The 27651-nt window shown below is 38.2% G+C and overlaps 1 protein-coding gene across 3 annotated transcripts in view; it reads right to left on the bottom strand.

The window, feature by feature from the left end:
• Kcnq5 (potassium voltage-gated channel subfamily Q member 5) overlaps positions 1 to 27651 on the bottom strand; it is a 534457-nt gene that overhangs the window by 153969 nt on the left and 352837 nt on the right. For all 3 annotated transcript variants that reach the window (XM_075980633.1, XM_075980634.1, XM_075980635.1), the window contains exon 2: positions 23723 to 23813. In XM_075980633.1, the coding sequence (XP_075836748.1) occupies positions 23723 to 23813 (91 nt within the window). The remainder of the gene's footprint in view (positions 1 to 23722; positions 23814 to 27651) is intronic.

Genomic DNA, 27651 nt, shown 5'->3' with positions numbered 1-27651 from the left:
TGAGGATCAGATTGTTTTCCACTTTGAATGGCAGCTAAACCAAATTTTGGGAGGGAGAACTTCAGTTGTCTCCCATTGTCTGTCTGACTTTGGGGATGCTTTTAAGGAAGTAGCCATAAAGTGAGAATATTGACAAAAAGAAGAAGTACAAAATATTGCAACTCCATGATACATTTAAGCATGTTGAAGGTACAAAGAAAGGTATATGACATATAATTAATACTGTTACTTAAATCTTTGCTTGTTGAGAGGTGTTTCAAGCAGACTATGCCGTGGGAAAAAGTGCAGTGGGCTTGGATGTCTCACAGAGTATACTCAACACCCACAGACCAGAATCTGATTTACCCAGGATAATAAAGCTGTTTGCTTTGTTGATTCAAGTGAATCCAGGTGAATAACACCCTAGCTCATCTGAAATCCCGGGAGTGGCTTATCACTGCATGCTTAAAAGGAATGATCTTACCATTTGGAAGTTGGTAATTGACAGAATTCATAAAAATTCATGAATTCTGGTCTGACTAGAGTTAAACTATGTTAAAACAATATTCATTGTCTATTGCTGGATGTTACTGAGTCAGGAGGAAGTAACTTCCTCCATCTCAGAGATTTACTTCTTCTTGGAGGCTTTCTAGCACTGTTCTCCTTTGCCCTGATCTGAAATCCCAAATCTTGAATTTATTTTTATCTCTAGTGATCATCCAACACCATAGTGAGGGAGGTTCATAAGCACTGGGTGAAACAAGGCTTTCTATTTGTTTCTTTGATAACTTCTGTCATCCTGTCTCCAGGAGGCATTTCCTTGGGCTGGTGACTGCATGACTGCAGGGTGTCAGCAGCTCAGGCAGACAGGCTGATTTTTGCTAGTCCTCAACACCTTTAGGTGAGTGGTTTTGAAGAGGGCAGGATGTTACCCAGTGAATATTTGAGGCTTGTTGGAAGAAAAATGGACTCTTGGGAAGGATTTGGATTGCTGCAAAGGCACTGATCCCACATGAATTTGGTATTTATGTAGATAAAAGTAACTCAGCCTTTTGGCTTCCATTTTCTGAATAATTCCACTCCTTAGTTCTGCAGGAAAATGGGCAGGCAGAGGTCAATGTAGCTTCCTGCAAAGTTCCGTGACTTTGAATCCTAGACTCAGGTGAATCAACAAGCCTCACTGAGCCATTATACAAATTTTGCTTCTTGGTCCAGATGTTGCTTCAGTGTACAGATGTTGCTTCTTCAGTCATGTAGGACTGAGATGATTGGACAAAGGCTGTGTGGAAGCAAGTATCTTAAAACTTTCAGATTCAGGACTAGCTAAAGATTACACAAAAAAATAAATAATATTCTGGATTTAAAATGCAACGTCTAGAGATTAAACTTAATAGAAGAGGTTTCTGAAAATGAGTTTTGAACATGCCGAAGGCCTTGTATTCTCAGTCTAAGCAGGTGGTAAGGTTTGACATTTTCACATCCCAAATGCCCCCTCTTACTGGCTTCATCTCAGAGATGTCTCCTGATTTTGCTCTTTCCTCTACATCTTCTCTGCCTTAGCTCAGATGCTCCAGACACAACCATCAGGCAATGCAACCGCCCTCATTTCTGTCCTCCATAGTCCTGCTCCCTTTCACTCTTCCTCCAGAGAGTAGGCAGAATCATTGCTCTCAAAATAAAATTTGATTCTCTTATGATTCTTACTTAAAGACCCCCTTTTGGTGTCTATCACTGCCAGAATAAACTTCAAACAACTTCTCTAAGGGGAATGCATTTTCAGTCTCCTCCTTGAAGCCTAAAACTGCAGATTTCAACAAATCTTTTATATTCTGTTCTTTCCTATTCACAGCTCTATGTTAAAGATTAATTTACAAATTAAACATGATAATAATGAAAAATTATAATTAATAAGAAACTTTAAGAATGCCCTGTGATAAAATTTATGAAAAAATGATTTTCTCTTTTACTCTCTTTTATAAAAAATAAACTAGCACATTATTTTATGTAACTGGCTGTTTTATCTTCATTTATGTCTGTATTCCATGCAGAGGCCAGAAGAGAGCATGGAGTTTCAGGAGGAGGTTAACTATCATGTGGGTGCTGGGAATCAAAAACCCAGTGCCTTTGGAAGATCAACAGTATTCTCTACCCCACCTTCTTTTTTTAAAGTGTTTTGTACTGTACTGATTCTTCTTTCTATTTCAGTGATTGTGATGATACAGAGGCTATGTGATAAGATGAATTGAGATGAACGTCGAATGAGCTCACCATATAATCCTTTTTTCCCTTATCAAGTTGGAAATGTTCACTTTTTCAGTTAAAGGAAGTATTTATCGTTTACTTTTGAGATACCCGTATTTCCTGCAGCATTACTCTTGTGTTTTAGGGAAATAATTCAACTAGGTGTTAACTGACTACTGTAAATACAGTGGATTGTCCCTCAATATAGATGAAAAATTATTAGTGAGACTGTAGCACATGCAGAACAGATAGCCCTGGACAAACGGATGACTCCCATCACAAATGGGTCAGGACACAGGGTGAGGTTTCCTCATAGACTCAGGATGGCACACAATATAAAATTCAGGATCGATATTTCGTATTTCAGATGGCAGTTGAGCACAAATAAGAAAAACCACAGAAACAAAGGGAGTCCTCTAGTTAGTAAACTAAGCCAACTTTCCTCTGCGACTTTCCTCTGAGTTTTTCTGGTCAACCACGACTTCCCTATACTTTAGTCAGTCTTGACTCCAGTCTTTGTCTTGTAGTTACAGTTTAATGTCACTACCTGTGGGAGTCTTTTCTAACCCTCTGGTAGAATGTGAATCATCATTATAATCAATTGATCTTTTTATTCCATCATTTTCATGAATTCTGTAGTCTCCAATTTTGGTGCTCTCATTTAATCATGAGGGAAATCAGGGGTGAAATAGAACATTGAGCCTAGAAAGGAGTGGAAACTCAGGAAACGTTCAGTGAGAACGAGAAAAACAATGAAGTTGTCATGAGATCAGAGTGAAGGGGTAGTGATAAAGCCACCTTAGTTTCATTAGGTTCTGTTGCTCTAAAATGGTATAATGGGGAGCTGTCTCTCTCGTTCTCTCTCTCTCTCTCTCTCTCTCTCTCTCTCTCTCTCTCTCTCTCTCTCTCTCTCTCTCTCTCTTTCTCTCTCCTGTAGAGATCAGTAGTGAATGACTCAGTCATTGCTACATGACTTTAAATTATATTAGCATTGAACGAGTGGTTAGGGCTTGCAATAAGTATTGTCATCTGACCCTATCCATTTTTCTTGTTGGCTGTAGACATATTATTCTCCAATGTTAATGATGCTTGGTATGTTATGATACCACTAGTGATAATAACGTAAATACTTGATTAGCTAAGACTCAGAAGTTAAATGAAACAAAATAAAATGAGAAAGATTTAAAAGGGGCAACATTTACAAATAATCACTTTATTTTGTTTTGAAAGCTGTGTTCTATAATACTTAATTATACTTGTCTTTATATGTCTTACAAATTAGTGAAAAATTGCTTTTAAAATTGAATATTCTTAAAATTACAAGACTATTTGACACCAGAGTATTTTAATATCTTCAGGAAGGACTGAACCTGTATCGTAATTTATTTAAAAGCTTGATACAAGTATGGGAAAGCAAAACCTCTAGTCATCCATTTTACATAGCTGAGAGTTTTATCTCAGATTTCTTTTGTTCCAGCCATGGAACACTTACTTTGTTCTGTGTTTGGAGGCTAAAGCTATAAATAAAACAAGAATAAACTCATGGGGAGCATATACTCCAGATGTCAGCAACCAATATTGGAAACCAGCGACAGAAAAGTAAGACAGACGCAAGTAATGACAAATGCCATAAAGACAAAACAGAGGTCCAGACTAATTTATTTTCAGATGGAATGGCCAGATTCTTTAGTTTTCACAGTTCACAGTGTACCCTCTACTGGCAAGTCACTGTGATAGACACTGGGGAGTACAGACCCTGTTAACATAAAGTCCCCACTCTTACACAGCTTACAGACCAAGTAGAAGCAAAGCACACACGAAACTACTGCTCGCTATGAACACTGTTATAGACCATCTACTGCTACAGACCCCCTGAGCTCTGCCGAGAAGCATAGCACCCGTTAGGGAAATGGAGAAATGTTTTGAGAAGAGACGATAAAAGCAAAGACTTCAGAAATGAACAGGAATTACCCAGGTGGCAACACAGTGCTTTATGTTGGAATGGATATTATTTAAAGGCACACAGGCAGCAAATGTGAAAATGAATGGTTTACTGTCTGGAGTAACATGTGACTGAGAACATGTGTGTGTGTGTGCACATGTGTGTAAATTGTACACTGGTACCTTTTGTGCTTCCGAGGCAAAATGGTACAGAATTAGTCTACACATGTAGGAAAGGAATGTTTATGAGAAAAAATGTATTTGGCAAGTGGAGGTTTGACGTGTTTTAACTCTGGGAGTTTTTTGGAAACACGAACAGATAGATGGTCCACTGAAAATATTTTAAAATACTTGAAGTTGAATTGTGAAAGAAAATTTAAAATCACTATATTAGTTACACATACTTTTTGAGATCTTTTAAATGATTTCAATTTTATATGTATGTCTTAGTGTTTCTGTTGTTGTGAAGAGATGTCCATGGCAACTCTTACAGAGAAAACATTTAATTGGCGTGTCTTGCTCACAGTTTCAGAGATTCAGTCTGTTACCATCATGATGGGGAACATGGTGGCAGGTGGGCAGACATGATGCTGGAGCTGAGAGTGCTACATCTTGCAGGCAAAAGGAAGTTGACTGAGACACTGGATAGTATCCTGAGCATAGAAAATCTCAAAGCCTGCCCCCACAGTGACACATGTCCTCCAACAAGGTTATACCAACTTCAACAAAGTCACACCTTCTAATAGTGCCACACCCTAAGAGATTATGGGGACCAATTACATTCAAACTACCACAGTGTATTAGTGTTTTTCTGGATGTGTATCTGAATTGTGTGTAGTGCTTGAAGAACCCTGACGAGGGTATAGATTCTCCTGAGACTTCCATTACAGATGGTTGTGAACTACCATGTAGGTGTTGGGAAATGAACTTGGGTCCTCTGGTAGAGGAATGAGAGTTCTCTACTGTTGAGTCATGTCTCTAACCCCTTATATGTTAAATAAAAACATAATCTGTTTGGTTTATAATAAAATTTTACATTTTTTTTACTAACTTTGGTAACGTATAATAAATTGTTAACAATTGGGACTGATTGCCTTCTGTTTCTCAGGCTGACCTCCAGATTCTGGGCTAAATTATTCCTTTGCCTCACCCTTTACAGTTGCTTGGAGTACTAGTGCAAGCTATGATGCCCACATAAGATTTTAAAATTACCAGCTGGGCAGTGGTGACACACACCTTTGATCCCAGCACTCAGGAGGCAAAGGCAGGCAGATCTCTAAATTGTAGGCTAATTGGTCTTGATAGTGAGTTCCAGAATTGCTAGGGCTAAAGAAAGACCCTGTCTTAAATAAAAAACAAAACCAAAAAATAACCCCAATCCCCCAAACCAAAAACCTCCACAAACAAACAAGCAAGCAAGCAAACAAAAAAACCTATAAAAATTGTGGGTTTTATTATGCCATTTAATACAAATATACCCACTCCCATTACTCATTTTTGTTCCCCTTAGTGGTCACTTTTCTATTGTGGTGTCTTTTTTATAATAGTGAATGATTGAGTTATTGCTACAACTCATTGTATGGTAGCTTCTGGCAAGATGGCAGCTAAATTTCCTGTTGATGGAGGGTTGGGCCTGCTTTTCATCCCAGCTGCCCCACTAGATTACACCCGAAATAACCACCAGAAACTGTATTAATTAAATTGCTGCCTGGCCCATTATCTCTAGCCTATTGTTGGCTAACTCTCACATCTTGATTTAACCGATTTCTACCAATCTGTGCAATACCTCAAGGTCATGGCTTACCGGGAAAGATTCTAATCAGCGTCAGTCTCAGACAGGAGCTTCATGGTATCTGCCACACTGCCCTTCTTCCCAGCATTCAGTTTGGTCTATTCTACCTATCTAAGTTCTGCCCTATCAAAAGGCCAAGGCAGTTTCTTATTTGACAATGAAGGCAACACATAGGCAGAAGAACCTCCTACATCATTTTTCAGGATATAGATTTTAGGAGTGAGAGACAAACTAAGATCAAAATAAAAGCTATAAGAACATCAACATGACAAAATTTTCACAAGAACAAGAGTATTACTTGTAGATACCTTGAATAGAATCTCGAGTCTTGACATGAAAGGAAAAAAATTGGCAAAATTGTAAAGTTGGTCTAATTTGTCACTATTTTACAGATATCTTTTTGGCATATGAAAAGATAATGCTTGTTAATGTATACATTGTTTGAAACAATGCAGGAAGATAAACTCTCATGTTGTTATAAATGTGAAACCTACATCCATGAGCCTAGATTCTGCCTATGAGAGAGAACATATAGTATTTGTCTTTCTGACTCTCTTATTTTGTTTGACACAATGATCTCTAGTTCTATTAATTTTCCTCAAATGACACGATTATGTTCTTTATACCTGGGTAAAATTCTAACCAGGCATATAGCTTTATTTACCGGGTACTGTGTTTTTAATCTAAGTATCCTAAAAGTTTTCTTCATTAAAATTTAGACTAATTAAAACTACAAATTTTATTTTTAATGCATTTTTAATTAACATAGAATCCCATCACCTTTCCTTTACCTTTCTTCCCTTGGGTTCCTCCAAGACACTTCCCATTTAACTCTTTCTATGGACCCCACTATCAAATGGATAACCTTCCTTGATTAATATTATTGCATCTATGTATACCAAAATTATGAATTTTGATTAATTGGTTTGTGTGAAAACTTTAGCTTGAGAAGGGGAAACTTAGGAATGTTTAATTTCGATTAATAATATTTGGAACCGTGATCTCATCTGATCACTTCCATTTTTTACTTGGCATAAGGATGGCACCATGACTTTGCTTTTTTCATCATTTTACTCTGAAAGAACAAAACAAAACAGAATCCAATGTGTGCGTGAACAGACAGAGTAACACAAGGCAATATTAGCATCCTTGAAAAGCCTGGATAGGAAGGATTTCACAGTCAAAAGGGCAGGGATTATGACACAAATAGAATTACTGTAAAGCACTGGAAGCATACCAAATGCTGAAACCAGAACTCCAAGAAAAACAATGAGATACACGTGCGTTAGAAAAGAAATATTCAGGTTTGTTTCCATAGTCCTTACATACTACATACAGTATATAATGATTATTATAGGCTTACTGAAAAAGCACCAGAATAGTTTTAACAAGATACATATAAGCCTAGCAATGAGTGTTGAAGAAACTCTGGCCATCACATATTTTAGGGTAAAGAAAGCTTAACGGAATTGTTCATCAGGAAGAATGGACAGATTTCAGAGTGATGAAGCCATGAAACACCTTATCTTAAGTCACAAGTAGAAAGAGAGGTATTTCTTTGGCACAAGGGAGGAATTGGTTTGTCATCCTGTGTTCATGTCTTTTGCACAATTACTAGGGAGGATTACATTAAACATAACTTCCTGGATTGAGCAAGTATCCAAAATAAAGCAATGAACTAGAGCAGTATTGTTTTTGACAAGGGCTGGTGCTTCATGCTTAATTTATTATTTGAGGAAAAAAATTACCCCTAATTTCTGTGCTACATTGACATCATTATCTTATTTACAACTGCTAGAAAGTTGCAGGGGTGGTTTGAATGAATATGGCCTCCATAGGCTCACAGGGAGTTGCAATATCTGAAAGGATTAGGAGATGTGGCCTTGTTGGAGTAGGTTTGGCTTCGTTGGAGGAAGTGTGTCAGTGGTGGTGGGCTTCCAGATTTCAGAAGATCAAGCCAGGCCCAATGATCACTCGCTTTTCCTGCTGCTTGCAGTTCAGATGTAGAACTCTCACCTACCTCTACAGCAGCATGTCTGCCTGAATATTACCATGCTTCCCACCATGATGATAATCTTAATTGTAAGCCATTCTCAATTAAATGTTTTGCTTCATAAGAGTTGCTGTGGACATGGTGTCCCTACATAGCAATATAATATTGAATAAGACAGTGGTAGATAGACTATTTGCTAATATTGCAGATTCCCTATTTGGTTTAATTAGGAAAATGCCTGTAAGAACTAACAAAGGTGGGGCAAGAGAGATATCTCATGTGGTAAGATGCTTTGCTGCGCAGTATGAGAAACTAAGTTCAAAATCCAGAATTCAGGTAAGAAAAAAAAAGCTAGGCATGGTGGTGGTTCACATTTGCAGTTGCAGAGCTGGGACATGATGTGGGATTTCCCTCTGTGTGCTGTGATTACCATTGATAAATAAAGGAACTGCTTTGGGCCTATAGCAGAGCTATAGGGAACAGAGCTAGGTGGGGAAAACTAAGCTGAATGCTGAGAGAAAAGAGGCGGAGTTGGAGAGAAGCCATGTAACCTTGCCAGAGACAGATGCCAGAACATTAGCCAGTAAGCCATAGCCATGTGACAATACACAGATTAAAAGAAATGGGTTAAATTAATATGGTAAGAGTTGGCCAATAAGAAGCTAGAGCTAATGGGCCAAGCAGCGATTTAATGAATATGGTTTCTGTGTGAATATTTTGGTTCTGGGCAGCTGGGACTAACAAGCAGCCCCCTTTAACAGGGACACAGAGGCAGCTGGCTCTCCAGTGCATCCTTGCTAGTTAGACTAGGCAGCTTGATGAGCTGTCAGTTGAGAGACATTGGCTCAAATACGAAACGATAGCCTGGTATTGGTATAACAGGTATGTAATTCAGTGGTAAAGAATAGAAGACCAGATGTAAATTCATGTAGCTAGCTACAACCATCTGAGTTTTGACAAAAATACCAACAAATACTTATTGGAGCAAAATATACTATTTTAAGCAAACATTGCTGGGAAAATTGGATATCTATGTATAGAAGAATAAAATGAGCTCCTTCTATCTCACTATGTAGAAAACCCAACTCCAAATGGATCAAATATCTTAATAGTTTGAAACTGATAAAGGAAAAACATTGGAAAAACACTTTGTGATAAAAGCATACATAAGTAATTTCTGAAAGTAAGTCTTTCAAGAATCAGACCAATAACTTAAACTTCATGAAATTAAAAATATCTGCACAACAAAATAAACATCCAATTGAGTGATGACAAACTAGAGATTTGAAGAAATTTTTTTTCAGTTATTCATGTGACAGAAGATTAATGTATAGAACACACAAAGAACTAAAAAATTAAACAGAGAGAAAACAACCCAGTAATAATAGGCTACAGAGTGAAGCAGAGAGTTCTCAGAAATAGAAATACAAATGACCAATAAATACTTTTAGAAGTGCTCAGTCTCCTCAGTCATCATGGATAAGAATTAAAACCACAATGGGATCCCATCTCATTGCTGTCAAAGTGGTTGCCATTAAGAAAACGTAGGCTAACAAATACTGGCAGGAACATGGGTCATGAGAGCCATCATTGACTGCTGCTGGCAGTATAAATTGGTACAGCCACCATGAAAATGGAAAAACTGAAAACTGAACCAAGGTAAACCACTCCTTGGCCTACCTGCAAGGGACTCTATCCTACCATAGCCATCCTTGCTTATCCATATTGCTTCTCTATGCACAATAGCTAGGAAATATAATCAGCCTAGATGCCCATCAATTGATGACTGAATAATGAACGGTATACGCACAGACACACACACACAGACACACACACACACACACCACATACATGAATTGTTTCTGCTGTAAATAAAATACCATGAAATCTGCAGGAAAATGAATAGAGCAAAATAATTGAATTAAATGAAGTAACCCAATCCAGTTCAATACAACATTCCATACACTTTTTCATGTGTAACTTGGCTTCTAATTTATATTTTTATATATACATGCATACACACACACACACACACACACACACACACACACGCACGCGCGCGTGTGTGTGTCTGTGTATGAGATTATGTGTAGAGACCAAGATGCCATGAGAGTGGAATAAAGAGGCTTCAGAGGTGAGAGAATAGTAGGAACACCCATGCTTTTGGAATCCACAGAAAGAGAGCAATTTTAAGTAGAACTTTTAAGTAGGGATGTAAGTTCAGGGAAATGAAGATAAAGAGGGAGTGAGGGTTAATCCAAATTAAGGATATATGAAAAAGCCACAAGGAAACCTCCTACTTTAAAGACTAATTTGAAAATAAAATAATAAAAGTAGTTTGAGCAGATGTACACTACATGAGTAGATAACGATGCTCTCTGAAACCATAGTCATTATACTGAAATGCCAGTGGTGGGCATGGCCTACCTTACTGCAAGCTATTGTTCAGGGTGTACTTTGAGACCCACCAACAGTTCATGCTATTGCCATTGCTCTTAGAGGCCAACTGAAGCTAGATGGTAAGGATTTTATTGCTGAAGACAACATACATTTTGGTTGCTGGACATCAAACTAAGCTGAAATTGAGCTTAAAGCTTCCCCAGTGAAGCTGGCTTTCATAGTACTGGAAAATGCTATGTTTGGGGAGAAAAATCATCAATAATTTTATTCAGTGATGGACTCTATACACTACATACCAATCCACAGGCAAGATGCACCTGCTCGCACAATAGTGGCATGATTGTTATGATAGCAACCAATTACTTCATTTGTAGAACCACTCCATGTGAAGAAATTCATGTCTGTCAAAAGCCTGTGTCTATGGAGGTCAATTGCCCTAGCAGGGAAGCGACTACAATTTGTCTAAATGAACATATCGTCCACATCAAATTGTCTTCTATGTATGTTTATACACAGATTAGTGCTGCCATTGGCTTTTATCAGAGAAGATTCTTTCTGTAGTATGTAGCAGTTATGCCAGAGACTTGGGACTAATTACAGTGCTGAGAATAAGTGGCTGTTGTGGGATTCTATATAACCTCCTCTAAGGCACAGGGAACATTGGGGAAGACAACAGAAGAAAAAAATGATCCAGACAAAGGGGAGGAGTGTCATGGAGTGCCGCTTTCTTGACCTGGCATGCTTTATGCCTGTGAACTCCTTACATCTCTGCTTATCTGAACAAGACCTGCACAAGATTGGGTGCATCAACCTTCTGTCATGGATGGGGAAAAGGCTCCTTCTGAACTAGATGTTCCAGCTAACAGTTGCTAAGGATGGGGTTAATGAGACACCCCTCCTCCCTGAAGACTACTAGACAGTTAATAGTGAAGGGGGTGGGGGCTTCTTAAGTAGTGTAGCTACTTATAAACTGCTCTTGCTACAATAAATAGTACTCACACGTGTTCATGACATCAGCAGCTGTAACTAAATTCATTGGGTCCCACATTTGATCAACCAACCAACCAATCAAACAAGCAGACAGACTAAAAATAGGAGGGAGCATGGATGAGAAAGGAAAGGGGCATTGTTGGGGGACAAGAGATGGTAACTGAGGTGAGCATGATAAAATGCTTTATATATATATATATATATATATATATATATATATATATATATATGAAATGTCCTAATAAAATCCATTGTTACATATAATTAACTTATGCTAACAAAAGAAAAAAGGAGAAAGCAAGATAAATATGATAGAGACACTGAGGAATGAAGCCCAAGGTTGATCTCTGATCTCCGTATGAAATGACAGGAGTTCACACACACACACACACACACACACACACACACACACACACACCTCAAAAAGAACCATCACAGCCATGCAGAGGTGGTGCATGCCCTTATTAATCCTGCACTCAAGAGGCAGAGGCAGCAAATCTCTGTGAGTTTGAGGCCAGCCTGGTCTATAAGAGCTGGTTCCAGGATAGCTAGGGCTGTTACACAGAGAAATCCTGTCTCAAAAAAAAAAAAAAAAAAGAAAATAAATAAATAAATAAACAAACCATTACAGTTAAGGAGAAGGACCATTAAGGACTATATGAATATTTTAGTATATAGATGGGACGTAATGTGTACTGCTCCTCTGACTGGCAGCATAGTTAGTAGCTGCTTCATGAATACATTGTAAGGAAGCAAATTAACGCACAAATCAGTGAGTATCTAGGATTTTTAACAACCCTCTAGTCTGAAAGAGTGACTCAAGGAAATATTTATCCTTGCAGTGCTGGGCCTCCTGATGTCCCAGTGGAAGGTTCACAGTTCTCAGTTTTAGCCTGGAACTATTCACGGCTCTTTTCTAGGTTCTACTCCCAACTCCTGACCTCATCATAAACTCATTCTCCTCAGTCAGTGTATGCCTGTCATTCATTCATTGCCCAGCTACAGTGACCCTGGGCTTCCAATTCACTACTGTTGTGAGACACAGGCCAAGACCAGATAGTGGGTAGCTTGATGAAAGAAACATATGAGTTGACTGGCTGAGGCCAGAGAACCTTCCAGAGTCATGGATGTGCAATTAGTCATCTCATCTTCATAACCATTAAGATCAGGAATGCCCAATAGACATTAGACCCCAGTGATTTATGTTAGAGTGGCCCTTTTGCTTAAGGTTACATCTGATGTTCATTTGTACTTGATTCCCCCTTATTTTCAGAATTATGATCAGGAGAGCAGGCGATGGTAATGAGAACCAAGTGAGTCCTCCCTCCTACCTTGTAGCATAAAGATAGTGCTCACACTTCCCACCCTGCTGTCTCCCTCAAAGGCTGTCACCATGTCCACTGTCCACTGCTTTGTTAAGGCTCCTTTCCCTGGAGGAATTTTCAGGTTTTCCCAAGTTGTTTAAATGTTGTGGTTTAGCATCTCTCTCAAATAGCTATGAGAGAGTCATGGCTGGAGGCTTGGGGCATTTGTAGGGTGTCTTTTCCATTCTCTGTTTTCCAGTAAAGGCTCTTCGGATTCATTTTGATTTACAAGGGAGAGGAAACCAGATCTACAGTGTTTTCATTGAATCTAGACTGGAAGGTTGTTTGTCAAACTGCCATTTACAGCATGGAAACCTTTCCTCTAATCTCCTTTGCAGCCACATGGTGTATCTCCTGACCTTCATGGAGGTTCTGACATGTGTCTACAAAGGGACAGGCGGGATTTTGTTTGTTTGTTTATTTCTACTTTGGTTTTATATGGCACCAAACTAATATCTGATATAGTCACATAGTAGTGTTAAATTCAAATTGATTTGCCATGATTTCAGTGTGATCTTTTGAAGAAAAGATGAGACGGGAGTATTTACTTATGTAAATTTTCTTATAGTGGGGATTTTAAAAGTTGACAATTAAAAGCATTTATCCCATCCATTCTTTACCATTCATTGTCTACAAATTCATAATGTTGAGCTTCTTTTTTATTTTATTTTTTGCTAGAGTAAGAGTCACTGTGCATAGGAACAAGGTAAATATAGTAATTCTCCTAAGCTAGAGCAATGTCTTAATTATATTTGGGAAATCTGGAATTGGTTCATAGATCAGTCAGAGCAAGAAGGTAAACCAGATAGGCAATGAGCAAAGAATCACAGATGAAATATGTGGCAGGAGACAAGCTATTGGCAGCTGTGTGGTAGTCAAAGAGTCAAGATACCCTAGTTCTGAGGAGGAAAGCTTCCACAGACTTTCAGGAAAATCCAAGCATGTTTTACAGAATTTGGAGTTTTACTGTGACCTCTAAACTGCATAAGTTCTTCCGGGCATCTCTTCCTTTGGGTTCACACATGCTGCAGTTGAATTTAGATCTACACTGCTTTCTAATGAATTACTTTGGTGGCCTTCTAAATAGTTTGCAGTCCATAACCCACTTGCTCGTTTCATTCTTAGGCAGGTCTTACATTGTGTGCTATATTCATAGCACTATGATAATTTCAGCATAGAAATTTAAGTTTTGTCATCTTTGATCAAATGTTTACCATAATTTGCTTAAAGATATCACTATATTAAAGGTCCCCCCAACTCAATGCTGAATTCAACTCTCAAATGCTACAGGTTCAAGGTCTGTACACTATGATTACCATTAATGAATAAAGAAACTGACCTATAGCATGGCAGAGCAGAACTAGGTGGGGAAAACTAAACTGAATGCTGGGAGAAAGAAGGTGGTGTTAGGGAGAAGCCCTGTATCCCTACCAGTGACAGACACTGGAACTTTACTTGGTAAGCCACAGCGTCATGGTGATACAGTGATTAATGGAGATGGGTTAATTTAAGATATGAGTTAGCCAGAAACACTATTAAGCTATTGGCCAAACAATATCGCAAATAATATGGTTTCTATGTGTTTATTTTGAAAGTCTGGGAGGCCAGGAACAAACAAGCAGCCTCCTACAACATCAAGTAGCATAGTCTTGTCTGGGGCTTTCAGACTCCACCTGCCCAGAATGTTCTCTTTCCTAATATTGTGGTGTAGCTTGTCACTTTGCCTTATTTAACTCTCTGATAACCTGTTAATTTCTCAGTGTACCTCTCTAAACATAAACATAAATATACTATTGAAATATATCTTTGTTGTCTTTAACATGTACACACACACACACCTTACTATGCTGGTCTGAATTTAGTATGTAAACAAGGCTCTCCTCAAACTCAGAGATCAACAAGTTTGTCCATGTCTTGCAAATGCTAGGATTAAAGATGTGTGCCACCACACCTTGCTTCTAATTTTTTTTAATTATTTTTTTTAAAAAGCTCATGTGTGTTAGTGTATTTCCTGCATGTATACGTATTCACCAGGTATATACCTAGTATTCCCAGAGGCATCTGATTGCTTAGAATTATAGATGGATAGATAGTTGTGCAAAACTAATCTTGAGTCTTCTGCAAAGACCAGCAAGCACTTTTAATCATTGAGCCATTTCTGGAACCCGAAATTATTCTGAAAACATCAGTTTATTTATTTGTTCACTCTACGTCTTCCATACAAAAACAGACACTCTGTGAAGACAGATATTGTGACTCTTTATTTATTGTAATCCCACCAGTTCTTAAAAAGACATCCTTGAGATGGAAAGATGGCTCAGTGGTTAAGAGCACTGGTCGCTCTTTCAGAGGATCCAGGTTCGATCCCCAGCAGCCACATGTCAATTTACAACCTTCCATAGTTCCAAACAAGGGGGATCTGACACCTTCTGAAGGAGCTTTCATGCATGTGATAGATCCACAGACATTCATACAGACAAAATAATCATACGTGTAAAATAAAAAAAATGATAAAAGGAGAAAGCCTTGCTCATAAATCTCATACTTTAAAAACTTGTATAAGTGAGTAATGAAGGTGACATAGTGTGAAGAAGATGGGGAGAGGAAAGCCGGGGAATGGGACAGTTCATTCTAGGAGAGAAGGGAGGAGAGAGACATCTTTTTCTTTCTATTGTTAATGGTGTTGGATTCTGCTATTTTCTAAAGCCTCGTGAAGTTACAGTACTACCTGTCCCTGTCTACCAGAGTTCAATGTACTTTTGTGGAGCTCAATCGGAGCTAAGCGTAGACCATCTGCTGGTGAGAGCTCATCCATACTCTTAATAGTGTTTGCTGGGCTGTGTTACAGATAAGTTCTGCGACATGCCTTGGCTGTTTGGTTAGAAATTATTTCTTGGATCCACAATGTAAAAATTCTTTCTTTCTTAATAGTCTTTTTTCCCCCCAGGAACGGCTTCATTTGCTTGAACTTGACAACTCTTCCCTCTAGTATCTGAACTGCCTTTCCCGGGGAAACTTCCTTACTCTGTTATTATCTCTCAGCGATGGTCCCGTGTAGGTGTTTAAGCACTCAGGCCTTTTCAGTCATCAGCAGATTGATGAGGGCCGTTATTCTCCATGAATCATTCGAACGCTCACTTTCAGTTTCCTCGATGAAAGGAGAGCTCCGGAAAATAATTGCAGTTTTCAGTGTTCGTTGGGATATTTTGGGAGCTTTCTTCAGTAAATTACAGGGGTGCGAGGATCCTCAGAAACATCACTCATTTCTCATATGTGGTAGCTTGGCATCTCATAGTCTGTCACTTCTGTGACAATTACATGATTTATACCCTTGAATGGGTTCTTCTTAGCTTTACACGCTGTTATCTTCTCTCACAATGATTAGTACCAGAAGGCTTCGATGCAAAGAATAATGGAATCTCATCCCACGTGAAATCCATACAATTTTATGTGCAAACCTTTTCACACCACCAGACTGGCCAGTGTTTTGGTGCCTGTGTACCAATCCTGGAAGGTGGAGAATGGCAAGAGTATCTAATTCTTCAATACTATGATGTACAGTGGGTAGTCACATGAGTAAAAATTCACAAGCTCCCACAGTTACAAAGGAAATAGATATCACTGATTAATTATGTTGTTATCAGCTTTTCCAAGGGCTTCTTCATTTTGTAAAGAGATTCATTGCAGAGTTTCTTTAAATAGTTAGTGTTACTAGTGTGTTTAGAATATAATTAGATCTGCTTAATTTGGATTTGACACATTTCAGGAATTAAATCATTATGGATCACCTCCCCCAAAGAATCCGTGTTTGCTTCGCTATATGAAGGGTAAGCAGCAAGTACACACAGGATCTACATAGAAGAGGTCAAGCCTTCAGATCTTTGGGAAGATCTGGACATTAGACCATTTTTTATAGCATGTATCCAGATGGTTGGCACAGTCTACTTGGTGTCTAGAGTCAATAAAAAAGCATGAATGTAATTGAGAAAACACACAAGATGGCCTGTGCTATCTTACTGATGTTGATACTGGCATTCCTTTATTGCTCATTTTAGAGATGACCATTTTCAAGTAAAAAATTGAAAATAATATGTCACGTTCATTCAGCTGAAGGCTGGCTGTCTGTTTTAAATGTGATGAACCACTTTCATTTACAAGTCTAAAATAAACAGTTTAAAATTAATCTAGAAAGTGAGACATTATATATTTTTAAATAGTATTGTTCTCAAAAAGAAGGGAAATGTATGTTAAAACATATTACCCCGGGCTAACAAAATAAATAAAACAAAATAATGCTCTCCACCATAGTCTTATCTGGAAATAGGAACGCTCACTTCAATAACCTAAAAAATAAGTGCACCCCCCAAAAACAAAGAGAGCTGGGGCTAGAAGGTGGAAAAGTACTCTTGATTACTCCACTGATCAATTGTAAAATAGTTTGTAGCTGATACAACCATTTGTGATAATTTTGTAATTGGATCTCTTTATAAGAAAGTAAACTCACCGATGGTAGGGAAAAGTGTGATAAATAGCGCTTGGTATTTATGGCACTACAGAGAGGCCATGAACATTAAACTTCACTGAGTTGTGGCAAACACATTGGGTAGTCTTGAAAGAAAGAAGAAGATGAGAGTCATCTGGGTACTTGAAGACAACAGGCATTTTACTTGGTGGCTTTCAGTTGATAAAGTCTGGGTTGAAATCATGGCTTGTTTTGTACTTGGCAATCATTTAGCCCCATTTATTAGCCAAATGACTAATTTAACAAATGGTAAAACTGAGAAGAGGGATACTTCCATTGGAAGATCTTTTCTTGTTTGTTTCTTTATATAAGGAATCAAAGAGCTAAACAAACAGTGTTGATATGCTACACCTCCATTTCAGGTTTGTTGAAAATTTAAAATATAGAGAATTAACATCACTTTTAATTTGCTTGAAATTTATGCAAGCAGAAACATATATGCTGTAGAGTCATAAACCTTATCACTAGAGGGAAGACACATCAAAGAACTTGATTTGATCCAGAATTGTCCAGCCCAATGTTTACCTCAACACACACACACACACACACACACACACACACACACACACACACACACAGTTTGCATACACATTTTTTATTTAATTTTTTTGTATATTTTGATCATATTCTCTCCCCTCCTTCAAATCTTTCCAGATCCTCTCCACTGCCCTACCCATCCAACTTCATGTTCTTTCTCTCAGACTCATAATAATATTCACAATAATAATAATATAAGTAGCCAAACCAGGGAAAACAACAAAACCCAAAATAAACCAAAACATCTAGCAAACTAAGTCCTACCTCTAGCCCTGCAGCAGATCATCTTCAGGGGCATGTCTTTCCTCTTTGACTCTACTTCCTGGGATTCTCCAAACTTCATGGCAATCCCAGATTTCCTCTTTCCTGTGGAACCTTTCAGCTCCCACTTCTAACCCATCCCCATTTCTTTGTTGTAGACTCTAATGCCTAGAAATTTGATCTACCCATCACCCCAATAGCTACACCCAGCATGGACTTTAAAGCACTCACTACCACAGCTACCACATGTTCCTAAGATCCAGAGAGGGCAACAGAAACTGAGAAATGGAACACCACTCAACAAAGACAAGAGTAGCTAGCAACAGCCAATAAATAATCATCCCAAACTTGGGGGCCTACACACCAGCATAAAAGTACAATCTATAACATCAGGACAAAATGTCTCCACTAGAACCCAGAGACCTCACTTCAGGAAAAACAAAACAAAACAAATACAACACCAACAGCACCATAATAACAAAATAATGGGAACCACCAAATACAGTTTATTAAAAATTCTCTCAATATTAATGCTTATGCATTGGTAGGCTTTTTTTTTATAGTAAAACTGGACATCCTAGCAAAAGCAGATCTATAGATTCAATGAAATCCCCATCAAAATCCCAACACATTTTTTCAAAGGAAATTGGAAGGACAATTTTTATCATCATATGGAAACAAAAATATTCCACTCTAGTGAAAACAATCCTGAATAATTGAAAGAAAGGCTTGAGATATCAACATGCCTGCTCTGAAATTGCAGTACAGAGCAATAGTAATAAAAAACTAAAGCAACATGGGTTTAGCATAAAAACAGATCAATGGAATCTGACAACCCAGATATGAGTTCATACACCTATAGATACCTGATGCTTGTTAAATAAGCCAGAAATGCACACTGGGACAATACAGCATATTTAAGAAATGACACTGGCCAAACTGGATGGCTTCATGTAGAAGAGTGGTAATAGATTTATACTTACCACCCTACTCAACTCTAAAGAGATCAACATGAGGGTAAATACACTGACTCTGATAGAAGAAAGTAGAGAATAGTTTTGGACTCATTGTCACAAGAAAGGTCTTTCTGAATAGAATACAGAGAAAACAGCCACTAAAAAATTAATAAATTGTACCTCATTTTTGTAAGGCATGACAAAGCAGAAAGTTACATAATGGGCTTTACCAACTACACATCCAATGGAGGATTAAGAACCAAAGTATATACAGAAATAAAAAAATTGACATCAAGAACAAAAATAACTCAATTAAAAATACAGACCTAAATGGAGAGTTTTGAAAAGATGAAAAACAAATGGCTGAGAAACACTTAAAGAAATCTTCTACATCCTTAACCATCGAGGAAATGCAAAACTACTTTGAGATTCTGTTTTATACCTGTCATTATGGCCAAGAGCAATAAAACAAATGACAACTCCATGCAGAGGATGTGGATTAAGGGGAACACTCATCCATTGTTGGAGGGAGTGTAAAGTTGTGTAGCCACTATGGATATCAGTGTAGTGGTTCCTTTGAAGCTAGGACTAGCTCTGTCTCAAGATCCAGCTATACCAGTCTTGAGCATGTACCCAAAGGACTCTACCTCCTACTACACCTACATATGTTCCTTTTAAGGCTGCTTTTAAACCCTGCTTTCACTGTGTCCTACGAGCTTTGATAAGTTGTGTTTCATTTCATTCATCTCTATGATTTCTTCTTTACTCCACTTGTTGTTTGAGTATATTGCTTCTTTTTCACAAGATTTGTGAAGATTTCATTGTTGTTTCCTGTACTGGATTTAAAATTCATTCCGTCATGGAAAGAGAAGACTCTCTTTTTCTGTAATATCCATCTTTTAAAATCTACTGAAACCTAATTTGTGAGCTAACATGTGTCTGTCATGAAAAATGTCGCATATGCACCTGAGAACAAGTTTCTGCTCTCGGATAGAGTGTTTTGTGTATGCCTGTCGGATCTAATTGTCTTATTGTTGCAGTGTGTCAGGTTTCCTTCTCTTTCTTCTTCCCAGTGTTCTTCTCCATTGTTACCAGCTTTACTTGATGTATTTTGTAGTCAGTATTACATACATGGTTTTAAATTTACACTTTCTTTCTTTGCTGTATCCAGGCCTTTATATGATGAAAATTTGTATTTTTATAATGAAACTTTGAACCTTTATATAATGTCCTTTTTTCAAAATTTTTCCATTTTTATATAACCCTATTTTGCTTTGAAATATATTTCATCTATTCCATCTAGTGTATCTACTTCTCTTCTCTTTCAGTTACTATTTGCATCTGTATCCTTTCTGATCCTTTTATTATTGAAATATTTGTGTCTTTGATCTAAAGGAGTGTCTTGCAGCCAGTACATGTGTAAAACTCTTTTCTGCAAAACTGTATTTTTCCTAGTAATACTGACCCATTTGTAGTTAAAAAAAAAACTAGTGATTAGCAAACATCTGCTTTTTCTACATAATTCTTCGTCTTACATACACTGCATTTTCTTGGTTCCTCGTTTCCCACATGATTTTCTCCACTAGTGTTTCAATAACTTTTATTTGGCAGTGAAGTATTTCAAACTCCCTTTGCATTTCCTACATTCTATAGCTACCTTTTTGTGGTTTCCATACGAACATGCTCAAATTGTATGGCTAATCCTGGAAGTGCAATTGTGGATGACGTATTGGAGTGTTCTCTTTGGGTCATGGGATGAAAAGCTAGACTCTTCATGGGGCTCTAGACAGTGAGCAAGTCAATATCCATGTAATGATCTATACACTTTATACTGTGATCTCAGTCGAACCAGAAAGGGGAAATAGAGTATACAAGACTCCTCTAATAGGTCTGTTTATGGCCAAGTTTGCCAGCAGTGTGTGCTATTATTTTCACAAGAGTTATAGAAAATCCCTTACCAAATTTCAAGAAAATCTAAAAGAAATAGAGTTATGACAAAACATATAAACTGATTCATTATTTATATGTAATTATAAATATTCCTTTAGTATTATGTTTGTACACCAACTACGTACACCAAAGGATTAAAAATCACATTATTTGAACATGGTGGCATTGATCTATAATACAAGCTACTAGGAGACTGAAGCAGGAGAATTGCTTAAGCCAGTTCAAGGTATATAGCTAGACCCTGTCTGATAAAATGGGTAATTTATTATAGAATTTTGTCTATATTTCAGTAGATATTCTTATTAGTATCTGAATAAAAAAGTTTTAGGTATTCTCTTTGTTAGCAGCTAACGTCAGCCAGCCAATCAACCAGCCAGTCTGCCAGCCAGCCAGTCAACCAACCATTCAGCTAGCCAGCTAGCCAGCTAGCCAACCAACCAGCCAAACAGCCAGCCAGCCAGCTAGCTAGCCACCCAGTCAGTCAGCTAACCAACCAAGAAATCAACAAAACCCCAGTCAGACAGAACTGTTTGATTACATGTTTGAATTCTGTTTGATTAAATGTTCATAGGGCAGACAGTCTTTGAAATCTGATTAGCCATCTCAAAACTACATTTTATAAAATAGCAAGAGGATTTCTAAATCATTAAGGGTTCTCAGGTTTTCTAATATTCTATAATTGAATGTCTGTATTAATTCATTGTGAAAAATATGAAAATATGCACAAATTTTCAATTTATCAATTTCCAATAAAAATAAAAACACAATTGTTTTATTTTAATTGCCCCTTGAAAATAAAATGAAGGTTTTTGGAGACAGCACTGACTCTTAGCTTTGCAATACTCTACTTATTTCTAGGATGGTCTGTATTTAGAACACACTTTAGTTTTACAACTGACACCCTGAAAATATAATGCTACAGCCCCTAAATAGGAAAATTAATAAATCCTTTCCCCACTGAACACCACATAGCAGTACCCTTTGAAACATCTGTCTTCAGCACGAGGTCACTGCTCAAAACGAAGGCTCACCTGAAGAAGCACTTTGCTTTGCTTTGGCAAATCTGAAGGCATTAAGACTGACAAGGCTAGGGCTGGGTGGCTAGCTACCAGTAGAGCACCTGCCTAGCATAAATGATGCTCCAGGTTCAGCCTTCAGCCTCATAAAAATGATTAAAACACCAACATCTCTATTTATTAAAATATGTCCTGGTGGCTAAATATCAGTTGTTCATGAGACAGCGTCATTAAAAAGTCAAGGTTTGAGTCATCTTGGGATTTGATCATGCTGAAATCACATGGGTCACATGGGCTTCTTTTTGCTATTTAGAAACAGACTAATGAATGACCCCTATGTTCAGGGACATTGAGAACATGAGCCATTAGGTTTGGATTTTTGACTTGGTTATAAATTAAACATTTTTATAGGATTCCTGAAGGCTGATAATTCTAGACATGTAATCATTCGATAAAGGTTTTTTTTTTTAAATTTTGTTCCAACATCAGAAGGTCAGGTTTACATTTTCAATCTACGATTCTTGGTTCTGTATGGACCTAAAATCATCTGAACCTTAGACCTCAGGTTTCATTTGTAATAAGCAGAAGGGTGGATCAAGCCGAAAGCCGACTTGCTCCCCAAATGGAAACTGTGCAATGGAACAAACCCCCCAAAGTGCTTTTTTGTTTCTGTTCTCTCCCTTGGGTTTGAAAATTGAAGTCATAACATTAGCACTATACCACTGAACATTGTTCTTGATTCAAAAGTGAATGCTCCCTAATACAAGACGTTAGGACTTGGTGCTGTCTTAGCAACATCAAGCACAAGTTAGCCATGTGAGTATCTGCCTCCTCTCATATGACAAGGGTTGAAGTCTTTTCTCTCCCACCTCAATGACACAGAATTTTTGCATATGAAATGAACCTTACACACAGCCAATCTCTTCTAGTTTACCCATCTCCCCTCTTTTCTCTGTTGCGCTGTGCTTTTCAGAATTGAGTCGTTCCAGCTCATTCTGAGGATGTCAAGTCTAATAATTTTGAACTATGTGAGCCCGGTTGAAATGGATGTAAATGAACCAAACTTTCAATCAGATGTGATTGGAGCATGAAGTGCTATGGGTTCATTGTAATCGAAACTACAAGAGTTTAAAAGGCTCAGAATAACTCAGACTAAAATATCTTGGGGTCTTTTTCCATTTTAAAGAGAATTGGATAATTCTGTGTGGTTGAGGATGGGCAGCATAATAGAAATAGAGAAATCTGCAGTTTCTCACCAGGTAACTACATTAGCAGCGAGCTCATAATACAGTCTGTTAGCTGAAAAAAGCACAAAGAGACTTCTGTTTTCCTACGAGGAGTTACATGCACACAGTTTTTTAGCTAATTATACTTAGCTACTGCTAAATTCAGTTATTGGAAAATGCTTTCTACCCTGCATGGCCTTCAGCGATAATGAGGAATCACATGCATGCTGATTATTTTATAATTGTTTATTAGCAGAGGCAAACATAATCAAAGCTGCCTTTAAAGGCAGCCTTCCTCTCAAGATGTACCTGCAGGATATGGTATTGTTGTCTATTAGAATCCTGAATATTTCTGCAAGGGTTTCCCTTATTTGACTAATGGTTGCATTCAATGATTTTTTTTATAGTTTTATGTTTTGCAGTGACAATCGTTCTGGATAACATATAGGATAAAGTGCATAGCATAAATATTATACACAGTTGTTACATCACAGAAACTCTATGCATATTCTCATGTATACATATACATTTATAAAGATATATGATTCACTTACCAGAATTAAGAGGCAACTTGAAGCCAATTTTGTGTGTTCAGGGATGGTAGAAAACACTGACAATATCAAGCAACCAAATACAAGGAGAAAACTGCAAAATAACAGAAAAGAGAAGTTTGATGAGAATCAAGCAGAATCATCACAAAACAAATAAAGAACCAGATCCACTTGAACAATGAGCTAAATAATTACTGAGCATTTTAAATACCAGAGTGCAGTACAATTATTTACTATAATAGGGTTTTTTTTTGTAACTTTATCAACAAAGACAAGATTGTATGCACTGTGCTGTGTGTGTGTGTTGTGTGATGCTGTATTTAAGTGGTAATGTTCAGGAATCTGTAAATTTCCCACACAACTCCTCTCCTGATGGAGGAAGGTCATTGGCTAATAAAGGAACTGCCTCAGCCCATTTTATTGGTTAGGACGTAGGTAGGTGGAGTAAACAGAACAGAATGCCGGGAGGAAAAGGAAGTGAGGTCAGACTCGACAGCTCTCCTCTCGGGAGCAGACGCCTCAGCAGAGACCCCATGCCCCGCTCCCTGGCAGACACACGCGATGAAGCTCCGACCTAGAATCTTCCCGGTAAGACCGGTGCTCACTAAGACCGGTGCTCACAGATTATTAGAGATGGGTTGATCAGGATATCAGAATTAGCCAGTAAGGGCTAGAGCTAAGGGCCAAGCAGTGATTAAAAGAATACAATGTCTGTGTTATTATTTCGGGCATAAGCTAGCCGAGCAGGCGGCTGGGGTGTTGGGGACGCAGCCCTGCCGCCGCTCCATATTACTACACTCTCCTAAAAGGAACCCCAAGCAAGATTGAAGAGTGGGTCTTGCTCTTTGTTCTGGGGATGTCTATTGTAGTCACTCTAAAAAGCAGAACTTTTGTACTTGTCAAGTCTGTAAATTATGAGGCATTGTTCACTATTATTGCTAAGCTGAGCACACATTGCCGGAGTCTGATAGTGCTTATGGACTCTAATTTGTAATTTCTTTATATTGATAGGAAGAGCAGGAGGGAGAAGGTAATTTTTCTCTGCCACCTGCGTACATTGCTGCTCTTTGCAGCCAAATAACTAGAAAAAAGAACTTGAAGCTCTGGCTACTCACATTTTAATGGCAGGGATCAGAAGTAATGAGCAAGTACTTTCTATCAGTTACTTCAATGATGTTTCCATGAATATGAAACTTCTGGGATCAAGGCAGGGCTATGGATTGGGGCCGGGCCCCCACAGAAAATCTCAAATAAAAGGCAAGTCTGTTCAAAGTTGAAGTTGAAAGGCAGGCTATCAAAATAAATCAGAACCCGAGTGAAGTGCTGTAGACTAGGTCTCACCATTACTTGTGTCCAGAAAATTCATATAATAAGGTCTTCCCGATTTCAGAGGAATTAAACTCTATGTCCTCATAGCTTGTACCCAAAAGACTTACAAGTCCCTTTACCATCCTAGACTCACAGTGCCCTGATAATTATCAGGGATTGGGTAATTATGGACCGAGGAACAAGTCTGCTTTCTAATGCTTATTAAATTGTTGAAAATCTCATCTATGTGTATTTACATCATTTCCAACCTCACTTTCCCCCTTTAACACTTCCTGTGTTGGTCCCAATTCCTCTCAAATCTATGATCTTTTGTTCTGTAAATGTATATGACATATATCATGTATATGTGTAAATACATAAAACCCACCGAACCCATTCATTGTTGCTCATATGCATATGTATTAGAGGCTGGATAACCTATCGGGGAGTTAGGCCCCAGAGAAAATGGATTTCCTCTCCATCAGCAGCCACTGACTGCCTATAGTTTTTTTATGTGGCAGTTGGCTCGTGAAACACTGGCATATTGACTGTCATTGGCATTTTTCAGGTCTTGTTTAGGCAACCATGTTGTTGAGATCTAATGGGTACAGCTTGCCTGTCACCATTCAACACTATTCAGACACTACCCAGCAGCAGGTGTGCTGGTACTCTGGTTTATACAGTCCTTCTTTTGAAAGTGTACACATTTCATGAGAAGTGTTAGTGAGAAACGCACATGTGTTTCTCTGAAAAGAGAAGCACTTGTTTGGGACACATCAAAGCATTGTTAGAAGTGAAAGCAGTGTTGCTTTTCTGTGTAAAAGCTTTATGTTCAAAGATAATAACGTTCTTTTGAAAGTGTACTAATTTCATGAGAAGCTTCAGTTCTGCTCTTTCTTCCACAATGGTCCTAGAGTCTTGGATACAGGGGTTGCATTGTAGATATACCACTAATGATTATTTTTATAAATAAAGTTTTATTGTCACTGGCATGTTGTGTATGTCAGCTATCATATTAAAAGTGTGAAACAAAGTAGTTATAACAGTCAGAATGGACTGCAAGTGTTGTGGGATATTTGTGTGAAGATGTATTGCTGTAATAAAAAGCTGAACAGCCAGTAGCTGGACAGGGAGTATAGGCAGAATTTCCAGGGAGAGAAAGAAGGAGGAGGAATCTAGGCATGTGGGAGAAGATAGAAGTCATGGAAAGGTAACAGAAGGTGCAAGATGGGAGAAAGGTAACATCATGTGATAGAATGTAGATTGATATAAATGGATGAAAGTTATAAGAGCTAGTTAGGAACAAATCCTAAGCTATAGGCCGAGCTTTCACAATTAGTAAGAAGTCTCCATGTCATTATTTGGGAACTGGCTGGCAGGACAGAAAAAGACTCAATACATGCAAGAATGAAATATTTGCTACCTGCCTCCTTAGAGAATGTTTCCTGACTTGTGATTGAAAATTTTCCTTATTGTGGTGGAATGAAAACCTTAAAACTGTGGGACAGGCAAAGGTCTTCCTTAAAGTCCTTTGTGTCAGGCATTCTGCCACAGTACTAAGAAAGCTGACTAATGCAACTACCTTCTTTTCTAATATTCTGTGCCAGCGTTCTGTCATCATTGGAGATATCTAGTTTAAGGCTACAAACAAAATACCTCCATTGCTGTAGCTGCCCAAGGCTAGGGATGGTCAAGTGCATTCATTGGTTTACTCCTTCTTTTTGCCTTTACTACTTTTAGTTATTTATCCAACCAGCAAATATTGAGTATGTAGTGATAGGTAGAGTCATGGGGATATCACAATAAACAAGGTCAATTCTTTCAAACATTTTTTCCCCATGTAGGTTTATTGAGGTGCCCAAAACAGTAAACAGAAGTAAACATGATTGAATCTATGAGTACTAACTGCAGTGATAGGAAAATATAGGTACATAGCATCACAACGGAGAAGAAGGTTTAGGCAGCACGGATTGCTCAATTTGTGACTTCCTTTGCAAAATGAAGATGAGGGGCTAGTTGTTTACAATTATTTCAAATTTCACGATGAAGGTAAGCAAGCATGGAACACAGTTGGACACTATTTTAATTGTGGGTCTTCATGAGAACACAGAGGTTGCATGTCCGTGGGGCTGAACCTGGGGCTAAAGGAGACTTTGTGGAGAAGATACTGACCAAACAGTCCTGAAGGTATAGATGGAGCTAGTGAGCAGAATGGCTGGGGAGAAGGAATACCCTAGTGCACGGGACTGTGTGAAGCAAGGTGAGATGCAAGCATGTGCTTAGATGTCACTAATTCATCAGTAATGGGGAGACAGTGAACACCTGCAGGCTCGGTCATCTGGTATTGGAAAAGAGTCAGTAGGGGCAATCCCATAAATCTGCTATTTCAGTTCAGCAGAAAATAAATATTGAATATTTTGATTATTTGGAAACACATCAAGCCTGCCGTGTTTGCTGATCAACTGAGGAGTGTCTACCTATAGGAATTTGTACACACAGGGAAGTGGACAAGGTGTGCACGCAGATGGTAATGAAAGGCAGTAGAGGACACGCACTTTATGCTTGAGGTGATCTTCAGGGGATGGCGGAGGGTTCAGCATGGTACATTTACTAGAGAAACACAT

This window comes from Microtus pennsylvanicus, chromosome 7 (genome assembly GCF_037038515.1).
Source record: "Microtus pennsylvanicus isolate mMicPen1 chromosome 7, mMicPen1.hap1, whole genome shotgun sequence".
In the NCBI taxonomy this organism is placed as follows: Eukaryota; Metazoa; Chordata; class Mammalia; order Rodentia; family Cricetidae; genus Microtus; species Microtus pennsylvanicus.
The sequence above is the reverse complement of the archived record's forward strand: the minus strand, read 5'-3'. Positions and strand labels throughout refer to the sequence as shown.